At 41.2% G+C, this 11,560-nt stretch overlaps 5 protein-coding genes across 5 annotated transcripts in view; 4 read left to right on the top strand and 1 right to left on the bottom strand.

Annotated features, from left to right (window-relative positions):
- Nucleotides 1-240, top strand: part of PGA14 (Pga14p) — a gene marked incomplete at both ends in the record, with an annotated part of 591 nt that extends 351 nt beyond the window's left edge. Inside the window, one exon of the mRNA XM_020211279.1 lies at nucleotides 18-240. Within this exon, the coding sequence (XP_020061854.1) occupies nucleotides 18-240 (223 nt within the window). The remainder of the gene's footprint in view (nucleotides 1-17) is intronic.
- Nucleotides 241-1,901: 1,661 nt separating this feature from the next.
- Nucleotides 1,902-3,044, bottom strand: CANTADRAFT_8330 (uncharacterized protein; the record flags this gene model as incomplete). The annotated part of the gene is made up of 1 exon (XM_020211278.1): nucleotides 1,902-3,044. The coding sequence occupies one exon, from the start codon at nucleotides 3,042-3,044 to the stop codon at nucleotides 1,902-1,904; it is 1,143 nt and encodes a 380-aa protein (XP_020061853.1).
- A 538-nt stretch (nucleotides 3,045-3,582) lies between these two features.
- ACF2 (Acf2p) lies at nucleotides 3,583-5,844 on the top strand (the record flags this gene model as incomplete). Its single annotated transcript, XM_020207032.1, has 1 exon — nucleotides 3,583-5,844. The coding sequence occupies one exon, from the start codon at nucleotides 3,583-3,585 to the stop codon at nucleotides 5,842-5,844; it is 2,262 nt and encodes a 753-aa protein (XP_020061852.1).
- A 2,361-nt stretch (nucleotides 5,845-8,205) lies between these two features.
- CANTADRAFT_86508 (uncharacterized protein) lies at nucleotides 8,206-9,827 on the top strand. The gene is made up of 2 exons (XM_020211324.1): nucleotides 8,206-9,147; nucleotides 9,205-9,827. Exons 1-2 carry the CDS (start codon nucleotides 8,386-8,388, stop codon nucleotides 9,616-9,618), a joined length of 1,176 nt encoding a protein of 391 aa, XP_020061851.1. The 5' UTR covers nucleotides 8,206-8,385; the 3' UTR covers nucleotides 9,619-9,827.
- Nucleotides 9,828-10,096: 269 nt separating this feature from the next.
- CANTADRAFT_329243 (uncharacterized protein) lies at nucleotides 10,097-11,118 on the top strand. Its single transcript, XM_020208488.1, has one exon. It carries the CDS (start codon nucleotides 10,402-10,404, stop codon nucleotides 10,936-10,938), a length of 537 nt encoding a protein of 178 aa, XP_020061850.1. The 5' UTR covers nucleotides 10,097-10,401; the 3' UTR covers nucleotides 10,939-11,118.
- The last annotated feature ends 442 nt before the right edge of the window (nucleotides 11,119-11,560 follow it).

Here is an 11,560-nt window from a genome sequence, read left to right as displayed (position 1 = left end):
ACCCACAAGTACGGTAGATTCGACAAGACCAAGGGACCTTTGACCACCACCGTCTACGTGCAACCATCTGGCGTCCGTAATGATGCTGTCGTCTTCCCCAACAGATTGGCCAACGGTTCTAACGGTACCAACGGCACCAACGGCACCAGTGGCCACTCTTCTGACAACGCTGGTTACGCCAACTCCTTGAACCTTGGTGTTGCCGGTGCCATTGCTGCCGGCTTGGCCATTATCATCTAATTTCATTTCATATCCCTTCATGCCAAAAACCGACCCTGTTGTCGTCGCCACCTTCATCCGTTGTGTACTTTACTTTCTTCAAAATCGAGGTTTATCAGTGAATAGAAGAACAAGCATACCTTCCCGGTAGTGTGAGGAGGGCCCTTGTCTTCTAGCTGTAGGAGCTGAAGGACCCCTGCACTTGCTTGGGATACTTCTCTTCGTGGGAAGCTTTTTCTAATTAATATACATTATATATTTCTTGCGAGTAGCGGCTTTTTATATTCTTTCTTGCAGCCAAACACACCAGTTGTGGGTAGGCTCCAGCGGTTATTTTGCTGCTAAGAAGGAGGTACGAACGTTCGTGTGTTGTGGATGGCTGTAAGTCCAGAGAATTGAAGTATGGATGTTAGAACAACTGGGGGGTCAAGCAAAAATTAAATGTATTTGATTTCATTTAAGAACCATCTCGCTTGCTATTAATTGATATTATCTACGTTTAGCAGCTATATCTGGTGTAATTCGTGAATCTTAGTGACTTCATTTGACAACCGGAACTACTTCTAAAGCTATCACATTTAGCATCCTTCATAGGTGCTGTTTCTTTATAGTAACTTTACTAACTACTGAATCTAGTTTATTATCATTCTTTTAAGCTACCACGTTCAATATTTAGTTTATTGGGTGGCTTTTATATCAACTACAATAGCAACTATATCTAGTTCATTACTGTATTTTATAAACCACATTAACCAGCCTATCTACTTTATCAGGTGCTGTTGCCTTTATAGTAACTACTCTATTGTGAACTATCGGGTACTAAAGATAAATTCCCATTATTTGGCGGATTAGTGCAGGCTAAGCCATGGTGGTTCTTACGACGAAGTTGGCAGAAGAGCCTTCTGTGGTTAAAATTGCAACCAAATGATCAGTATGGTAAAACATCCTTTATGGCACATTTGGGCTCAACCAGTTGCGTTGTTGGCATTTTTGTTGAGTCAAGGAACGACAAAAAAACGTCGGATTCAGTCTAGATCCCTCTGGTAGGTATCTCTCCAAGGAACTATACAACCACTAATTCTGTAGTTAAATAGGTAAGAATACAATAAAGGTACTAATTAAGGAATATGAAATTGGAGATGAAGGATGCTTTACCAAAATGGTGCTCAATACTTATAAACTGTAGTTAAATTAGCTATGGATGTTCGATATGCTTCTGCCAGCTTTAGTTTAGGCTTCATTCTCAAGGCTAGGAAAGTTATCTACACATGTCATTTAATATTATACCCACCGTATTACATTCCACCAGTCTTGCACATGACAAGATACATATGATACGGAAGTTATCCTCTTTGGGCATGTCTCTATTTTTTTACGAATAGTAGAACGAATACCCTACTTTGAATTTGTGGTTTTGGATCTCAGCTTCTAGGCTATGAAATATAAAATTAGGACAGTTTTCCTACCTTTCTTGATCAAACAGGGTGAGTTTGTCTTAACCAATGAATTGTATTTCTAGCCCTACATCTGATGTTTGGTAGCACTCTGGCTATTGGCTGATAGCCACACTATGTTCATACCAAAGGATTTTTATCTTTACTGAATGTTAGGTGACCCACTTCTACAATTCTTGGTATTGTGACTATTACCATGACCTTATTTGCTTAGATTAAATTTACTACCTATATCAACTCCCTGGCAACCAACGATGGGTCGATCTTACCCTTCTTGACCATGCTGGTGATCAATTCATAGGCAATCTGGGCCCCGTTAGTGGAGGTGATTTCGGCATTGTCGTACGCAGGCGATACCTCCACCACGTCTCCCCCAACCACAGTCAAGCCTTCGATGCTTCTCAAGATATGGATGAGCTCTCTGGGCAACCATCCACCAGGTTCTTGGGTACCAGTACCACTGGTGAACGCTGGGTCCAACACGTCGACATCCACAGAGATGTAAGTGGGGGTGTCAGCAGGCACAGTGTCCAAGATCTGCTTGACCACGTATTCTGGACCCTTCAACCAGATGTCGTCTGCGTGGATACGGAGGAAGTGCTGGGTGTCATCGTCCTCGTAGTCTTCCAAGCCTGAGAGCTTGGTTCTCAACCCAGCGTGCACGTTGTGTCTGGTGGTCAAGCCCTCTTCGTGAGCCTTCCAGAGCATGGATCCGTGGTTGATTTCACTCTGGTCCGAGTGCCAGAACGATGGGTACTTGTCTGGGGCCCAGGTGTCCAAATGGGCATCGAAATGGATCACGTTCAAGCGTCCGTAGATCTTGTGGAGGGCTCTCATGTGAGGCAACAAGATGGAGTGGTCTCCTCCCAAAGCGACGTATCTGGGAGGAACGGAGGTGGAGTCCACAGACTTTCTTTCCGAGATCAATTCCTTGAACGCCTCAGTCATCTGGAGAAATGCCACGGAATTGTCCACAGGAGTCACAGGAATGTCTCCACAGTCGATCACCTTGGCCCATGACTGGTAGGGGTTGAAGTTGGCTCTCTGGTTGTAGCCTCTCAACGAGGTTTGTCTTTGGGAAGCGGCTCTGATGGCTCTGGGACCAAATCTGGCTCCTGGTCTGTACGAAACAGCGGTGTCGAAAGGAACACCAATGAGAGCAACGTCGTAGGGGGTTTCTGGGTCAAGCAAGCACTTGTGGTGGTCCAAGTGGGCAAAGGTGTTGATGCCTTGGAAGGGCCACAAGCCGTCCCATTTTTCCTCGAGAGAAGCAGATTGTTCGGATTGGAATGCTACTTGGTTGGCGTCCAAGTGCACAAAGGTGGCAGAGACGCCTGAAGCAAGAAGGGCTGCGGCTAACTGGGTCTTCATTGTTGATGCTGGGCCGTAATTACTGGCTGGGATGAGGACTATATACTCCAGATTTGCAATGGCGGAATCTGGCCGCATTAGGCAACCCGCCAGTCGCTTTCCGCTACCATTGGCGCTGATCGCCGTTAGCGCATTTGGGAGCGCCAGGCCTTGGTGTGGGGCATAGAAGTCACGATAAAGCCAGAAAGTAACCACTGTGGTTACGGGGGGTGGGTTTCTGAGCTGGTGGGGGTTGGAAGGTAAGTGTTTGCAGTAGAGAATGTACTCGAGTATCGAACGCAAGACGATCGAATCTCAATTTTCTAAATTTTTTGCCAAAATTAATTTGTTTTGCAGAAGTGATATTCTTAGAGAAGCTCTATGGCGGTGACCACAACTTACTAACTTTCACGCTCATGAGCTACTAAGCGTGTGTTTGAGGTTGTTAATGTACTTACCAATTCGTATCAGTAGATTAGTGGTGTACCACGTGATACAACACACGTGACCATTACGTCACCCAAACATAAGCACCAGCTAGTTGAGAGTCCACACCAAGATGGGTTTTAGTGATTTGAAAAGGGCCATCAAGAAGATCGACGAATCATTCAAACAAAGAGACAAACCGCAAGATGCCCCCCCTCCAATTCCCCCCAGAAATTATGTCCAGAAGCAAGTAGATGTTCAACCCCAACCTGAAGCCCATCAACAAACCCGAATTGATGGTGACATTTTTGATCATCCAATTGAAGATTCTGAACCACCAGCTATCTTTTCACGCGTGCAACACAATCAATTACCCAAAGGTGCTGGCTATGGTCCATCGGACCAACCAATTCAGACAAACAACTTCTACAATAATTTAACATTGGAGGATCAAACATTTCCAGTCTGGACCCAGCCTTATTCCCTTTGGCTTACCAAGGAACCGGGGCAAGATTTTGGGTTTGCATTCAACCATACGGATAGGTCGCAACAAGTATTCGGGCCAGAACCACAATCAAATCCTGCGCAATTCTACTTCAACCCACCCAGGATCCAGTCGTTTGTGATATCTGCCGAAGGATTCAGTCCCGAGAATACTAGGTTGGTTTTAGAAGACCATGCCAAACTTTCAGTGACTTCGAGATTAGTTCAAGATGCCGATAGAAATATCACCCTCCCTCTTGTTCACGGAATGGGTTATGTCACAGCCCTTTATCAAAACTTACGGCCAATTATTTCATCTCAAGTTGGAGTGCAAGAGTTTTCTAAAGTGGGTAATATTGGTCCAGTGGCCAAATATCAAGTTAAATTGTTCAATCAGGTCGTATGGAGTTTGTACATTACCGGTGATATCAACCTCGAACTAAAGGATCCTAATCATATTTTGGGTGATAGGGTTGGCACATTTACCTTGCAGTGGGCCAAGGGCAGCTCCAAATTTTACGACCAAAGTGCTGGATCTTATCCAACTGATGCTGAATTACATGGATCATCAGATGGGGACAAAGGAACTTATCAATTCAAGTATAACACAGCTGGAAATTCACAAGCTGGCTCAAGTATCATTTGGGCTCTTCCACATCACTATCAAGTTCTTGATGATTCCATCAAGTCTAAAGAGATCGACATAACCTTGGATTCAACTGTAAAGGGTGTCATGAAAGGGTACGTGACTTCTGAATTGTTAATGGAAGAAAAATTGCCACTTGACATTAACTGGGAGCCCTGGGCCTCATTTTCAACACATGCTTCCTACCCGGATCATGCATTGGAACTCATCAAGTCGGCAGCTATAGAAGATATCAAGCAGGATGTGGTAGGAATGGCAAATATCGACTCGATGTACACTTCAGGTAAGATATTAGACAAGTTTGCTTATATAGCATATGTCTGCAAGTTCATCTTGAATGACGATGAATTGACCAATCAAATACTCCCTAGACTTCAGGAAGCAATAGAGATATTTGCTAGAAATCAACAGAAATACCCCTTAGTATATGATGGTGCATGGAAAGGTCTAATCTCATCAGCTGAACCCGGTGCGGACTTTGGAAACGCCAACTACAACGATCACCAATTTCATTATGGATATCATATCCATGCTATTGCTTTGGTTTCTAAAATTGATGATGGTTGGTTGAGGAAGAATGATAACTTAGTTTTGAACTATGCCAATACTTTACTACGCGATGTGGCTAATCCCAAGGCTGATAAGTATTTTCCCCAGTCCCGAAGTTTCGATTGGTATCACGGTCACTCATTTGCTCATGGTATTTTTGCTTCCGGTGATGGTAAAGATGAAGAATCTTCATCGGAAGATTATCATTTCGCTTACGGAATGAAGTTATACGCACAGATTTTGAGGGACCCAAGTATGGAAGCCAGGGCCAACTTGATGCTAGCAGTTATGAAGAGATCCATGGGGTTGTACATGCTTTATACAGATGATAATGAAATCCAGCCTGCCAATTTCATAAAAAACAAAGTTGCTGGTATTACTTTTGAAAACAAAATTGATTTTTCCACATATTTTGGAAGGGGGACTATAGCTGATGAATGGATTCATGGAATTCATATGTTACCAATAACCCCAATTTCTTCTTACATTAGAACAGAACAGTTTGTTAAGGAGGAATGGCAACAAAAATTAGCAGGTATTATCGATCAAATTCCTGATGGCTGGAAAGGAATCTTGATGCTCAATTTAGCATTGTACGACCCAAAGAAAGCGTGGGATTGGTTCTCCCGGAACGATTGGGATGATCGCTTGATAGATAATGGTATGTCCAGAACTTGGTCATTGGCTTTCATCAGTGGAATCGGAGGTGCAAACTAATTTTATCTCAGCTATAGTATTCATGATAACCTATTCTAAGAAATTCCAGTACTCTGGAAAATTAAAACTTATTTAGACTTTCTAATCCTATGTTGCAACATTGCCAATATATCCTCGAATGAGGTGAAAGTTAGTAAGAGGAAATAATCTGGAGCATAATTTCTTTAAAGAGTAGCTTGCAGTTACAGTACATCATCACTAACTCTTTTGCAAGTGAAAAGAAAAATATCAATTCATTTCAGCATAATCGATGGATTTTGATTGTTATCTTTCGAGACGTTTTTCAATCTTATGTTTAACTAGCTGAGTGGTTTACTAAATAGCGAGAAATGTATATTCTAGAACTGGAGGTCAGAATAAACCAAGCCTTGTTTTTCGTCCACTCTCTAGAATTTGTAGCGAACACTCATCTCAGGAAGACAGATAGAATTGTGAAAAATCGTGTTCCTGAATCATAAACCCAAGTATTTTGCTAATGGAGGGCTCAACCTGATTGGCTAATATTTCCTGAAAAAGCAATAACTATGATACCAGGGATCTCTAAGCAAATCAATCATAGAATTACAAACCTCACCAAGAAGCTAGTCGGCAAACGTTTTAAATTATAGGACAGAAGACATTACTAATAAGGCTATTTTCAAAGAGCCTTTCAACGTGTTATAGTTATAAGAATAACTATAGTCCATTCTATTTAAGATATCGCCGTCTTTAAAGGGGGCAAGAATAACCTATCGAATGGTAGTATTTAAAGAAGGTTCGAGACATTCGGCTAGAGCTCCTTTATTATGATTGTTGATCAGCGTTCCCACAATAGGAATGCAACCGAAGATTAGCTTACGATCCTATTGCCTCCTAATTCATTACAAAAGAAAAGTTCCAATTTGGCGTGATGTAATTAACGATCAATAGTCTGATTACTGAGGCAGTACTTCAAAAAATACGAACCGTTGAAGGTCTTGGCGATCGATATAGATCAAATTTCTGCATTATCATTTCCGAAATTCCACTTGCAGCAATCGGCCATTGCCCGTTCTGTAGTATTTACTGAAGTAAAACTCTCCGGGATTGAAGGATAAGAGGTCCTTAAAGCTCTTCTGTAGAGCTCTTCTGTAGAACTGGCCAAGAATAGGTATTGGCCATAGTATTAATCAGTCGTGTTGAATAATTCGAAAATGAACAACCGAATCTGAATTGTCGGCACTGCCGGCATATGCTATTTTTCCGAGTGAAGGAGAAAAAAGAAATATGGACCCCTTGTCATACTTGCATTATGCAACACCCGGAAATCCAGACCCGCTTAGCGATAGGTTTATGTTGCCAAAGCCCAGTTGCCTAACACTGACTTGACTACTATGGATGCCCCTGAGCCTATCTCATGTGATGAATTCGCAGTGTTAGAGCTCATTACTTTTGTAATATTGATTGAAGTGTCCCCTCCACAAATGAAGGCAGTTTGTTGATACTACGGTGTCCATTAATTCTGATGTCATAAATTGTTTGACAGGCTTAGCCAAGAAAATTTTTTGACGGTTTTTTTCGGAACTTACATTAATCTAAGCCCGAATTTCCGCTTAGATTTACCTGTTCGAGGTGGACACTGATTTACCAAAGGTATGGGGTGGACGAAGGCTAGCCATCAAGTTACTTGTAAAGAATAAACTCAGGGATTGGGTGTATCCAAGAGTGGACTTTCTAAAGCGCTAGCTCATTTCGAAGGGCACGCAATAAAATTCGGTTACGAGCAATAGATAGCCTAACCCGACAGACACTTGTACTTCCCATTTAGGTTGCATGAGTAGGAGAATGATTGATGAAATTTGTGAGCGAGCTGAGCCACAGGGTCATAGCGACGCAAAATTGACTGATTTTGGTGCCCTCCAATAGATGGCATTAAATCTCTCAACATGACTTGCCGCAGTTAATTTGTTCTTGCTGTGTCCCAACTTAAATGCCGATAACTATGTAATATATAGTTTTGGACCTATTCATTGTATTACCGAAAAATTCAAAGAAAGTAAGATGTCCAAGCTTCAGACTATCAGAAGTATTGCTTCGTCTGTAGCGGATCACAACACCCAAGCATTAGAAAACATATCAGCAAAACCCAAATCTCATGCATCCGTACCATTGGTAGAAATTTTACAAGAGGCAAAAGCTCAAAGAGACCAGGAGACTATCTCAGAAAAGAACATTGTAAAGAATTCCCGAACCTCTGTTTTCTCTTACTTCAAGTCAAAGAATTCCGAGAAAGAAAGCTTGGACTCGAGAGACGCTAGTTCAGCAAGTAACGGCGAGAAGAATGAGACAAATTCAGTCAATGTTAGGGGGTTCCTTTCTTCTGAGGATGCGAAATCTCTCGAGAATGCCAACAGAGTCGCCAGAAGTGCCTCGTGGGGATCTGTTTTCTTCTTGATTACAACAGATATTCTTGGCCCAACTAGTGCACCGTTCGCTATTAAAGAGCTTGGATATGTACCTGGAACCTTACTTTTCCTATTGTTTGGAATTGCTGCTGTCTACACAGGTTTTCTTATTTGGAGAATGTATTTATCCTTGGACTCTGACAAGTACCCTTTGAAGAGTTATGGTGATCTAGTTGGAAGAGTTTGTGGTGAAAAGATCCGATACGCAGCTGATCTTCTTCAAAGTCTTCAATTGCTATGCAATGTTGCAGTTATTGTGCTTGGTAATGGGCAAGGTCTCTCTCAAGTCACTAAAGGCAAAGGTTGTTATACAATTTTAATTTTAGTCTGGGCACTTGCTGGAATGATTGTCGGTCAAATCCGTACTTTGCAGAAGTTCGGGTTTTTAGCTAATTTTGCTATCTGGTTGAACGTTTTTGTTATCATTGCAACTATGGTAAGTGTTGCTCATATGGCACCAAATTATGCCGCTAACCCAGGAGTACCAATTGGTCCAGTGATCACTAAAGCTGTTGTGAGCGGTTCAGGAACGGGCCAGTTTTCCAATCAATTGGTTGCATGTATGAACATTGTTTACTCGTATGGAGGCGCAATTGTTTTCATCGAGTTTATGGCCGAAATGAGGAGACCATATGACTTCTGGAAAGGTATGATCTTGGCACAATCATTTATTTTCATTGTTTATCTCATTTATGGATTATTCGTTTACTCTCAATTGGGTCAGTTTGTTGTTAATCCAGCAAATCAAGGAATTAGTGGATATGCTATGCAGACGGTTACCAACGTTTTTAATTTTGTTTCTGCAGTTATTGCGGCAGCACTTTATGGAAATATCGCTATTAAAGTTATTTTCAACACATGTATTGAGAAAACTTTCCATGTCAGGAGTCTTGAATCACATACCGGCAATTTATTTTCATTCAATATTGGGAAACAGGTTATTGCTCTATCTGTCCAAAGGGTTATTTGGACCGTCAGCGTTGTTGTATACTGGGCTCTTGCATTTGTGATAGCTTCAGCCATTCCCCAATTCTCGGCTTTGACGTCTCTTGTTGGTGCTGTGTGTATCTTGCAATTCACATACACATTTCCACCATTAATCAAATTGATATTTGACTTGAGAATTTGTGATCTTGAAATAAATCAAGGAACCAGTACTTCTTGGTTCAACATGAAGAGAATTTTCAATGCATACAAGCCGAAGTTCTTCTTGAATACCCTCCATATTCTCTTCTTTTTAGCTTCATTAGCCACAGCAGGTCTAGGTATTTACTCCAGTGCCGAAACTCTCAAAGAGTCCTACTCCAGTGGTGCTACGACCTCCTTCACTTGTAAATCCCCAATTGCTTGATCTATATCTTATACCGTGCTAGTTATGATTTACTTGGCCTAAGAATTTAATATTCAATTTTAAATATATGTAGATAAAATTTCCTAGTACTTTAAAAGACTGATTCATAGATCACACACTTCGAAATACTGAAAACTAATCTTGCTGCTATTGGACGAGTTCTAATATTGATTTTTTTAGAGTTGCACTACATAACAATAAATGGCTGCGAAAACACTATTAGTAGGGAGATAGATTATTTGTTGGTAACGAGTTTGTACCCTGCGGTTCACGAAATTGGTCTTGCTTTATACTCCAAACCTATTCTGGGAGGCATTATTCACTATTCAACAACAAGCTTTCCAAGGCAGGTTGCATGATTTACTGTTTACGAATTGTGCATTGTTTCAACATATCAATAAAAATTACAGGATTAATCCCTCATGAGTAGTTTTTCGATAACAACTTGACTCGGTTTTTTCGAGGTGGTCAGCGAGTGGCCACTTGCATTAAAGTTTCAAGTTAGCGAAAGATTTTGATTGTATCCAATAAACGAAAGTTTATTGTCTTGCCCTCCATTTAACGAGGGTGAGTTACAGTGAAGGGTCATTACAAGCATGAGTCACTAGAATATAGAGCCAATACAAGTATGAGTCAATACAGTATATCTTGAAACTTCTCAACGATTGGCCAGCTCCTCCTGATAAATCGGTTGGTCACGCGCAGGGTGACGTGTCAAGGAAAAATCTGTCTATAAAAGATCAAGTAGATCCAAACTTTAAACACTATCTCAAATCCATTGTGATGAAGTTGGCTGAAGCATTAAGACTCAAGACTGATTATGCAAAGAAGTTAAGTCAGTTGAAGAGTCGGATTAGAGCTGGCTGTACTGTTCAGGAGGGTGATGAACCACCCGAGAAGCCACAGGAACTCTTGGTTGAATACGAGGAGCTCTCTCAAAAGCTTTTTGAGTTGGGCATCGCAATCAATTTGGCCAATTCTCGAGAAAAGATTTCTTATCCTTCCCATTACGACAATATCAACAACTTGGAAATCATTGGTGCTTACAACTCCGATGAGATTCCAGCAAGCATAGTCCGCAGAACAAGACTTCTCCTGGAGGCCCTTTCTGAAAGAGACATTTTGAGTACAAAAATTCAGACCTACAGAGATATATTAGATGCTTGTAATATCAGTTCTTTCAGGATGTCCAAGCAAGAAATCAAGATTATGGCAACCATGGATGTGAAAGTTCTCAATAAGAAGATCGATTTGCTTTCGAAGTTCCTTCGTTTAATTGACGTCAAGATTCAGGAAAGTAATTGGCTAATTGAAATATAGATAGGTGGATCAAAAAAATGGATTCATACCTAGTGGTTGCGGTATGCACCAAATTCAATTCTATCACTTCTTAGTGTTGAAGCACGAACTGTGAGACTGGATCTTGCCGTTACGAAGCAGATTGTTAATTTTTGTTGGTATCTATCATTTGTTGAACTAAAGGTGAGTCTCAGACCCGGTCCGCAATGCGGGTTTGGGAGGAGTGGTTGCAGAATCACTTCTTACATTTCATTGCGATCCTTGTCGCCTAATAGTCGGGGTATTTGGCTTATGTTAATTATCACATCCCACTGATTCAATTACATGCGTTTCAATTATCAATTATTCTTATTATTACCAGTTGCTAATTTAGTTCACAGATGATGGAGAGGGCGGGTAGCGGGATAAAAATTAATACACAAAACTTAAACATAATTGTAGAGTACTGGTGTTTCCATAGTTTCTGTAGAGACTTAGATAATTGTTTCAGTGTGTCCGAACCAATACAACTCGTCAAAAGTGTTGCCTCCGAATTGATTAGGATAATGTTTGGGTATCCAGTACTTGATGACTACTCTCTGGCCAGTTCCATCATCGATGGTAGTAAGGATGTTTTCCAGAGTATGGTAGTAAGGATGTTTTC

The sequence above is a fragment of the Suhomyces tanzawaensis genome (genome assembly GCF_001661415.1).
Source record: "Suhomyces tanzawaensis NRRL Y-17324 unplaced genomic scaffold CANTAscaffold_9, whole genome shotgun sequence".
NCBI lineage: Eukaryota > Fungi > Ascomycota > Pichiomycetes > Serinales > Debaryomycetaceae > Suhomyces > Suhomyces tanzawaensis.
The sequence above is the reverse complement of the archived record's forward strand: the minus strand, read 5'-3'. Positions and strand labels throughout refer to the sequence as shown.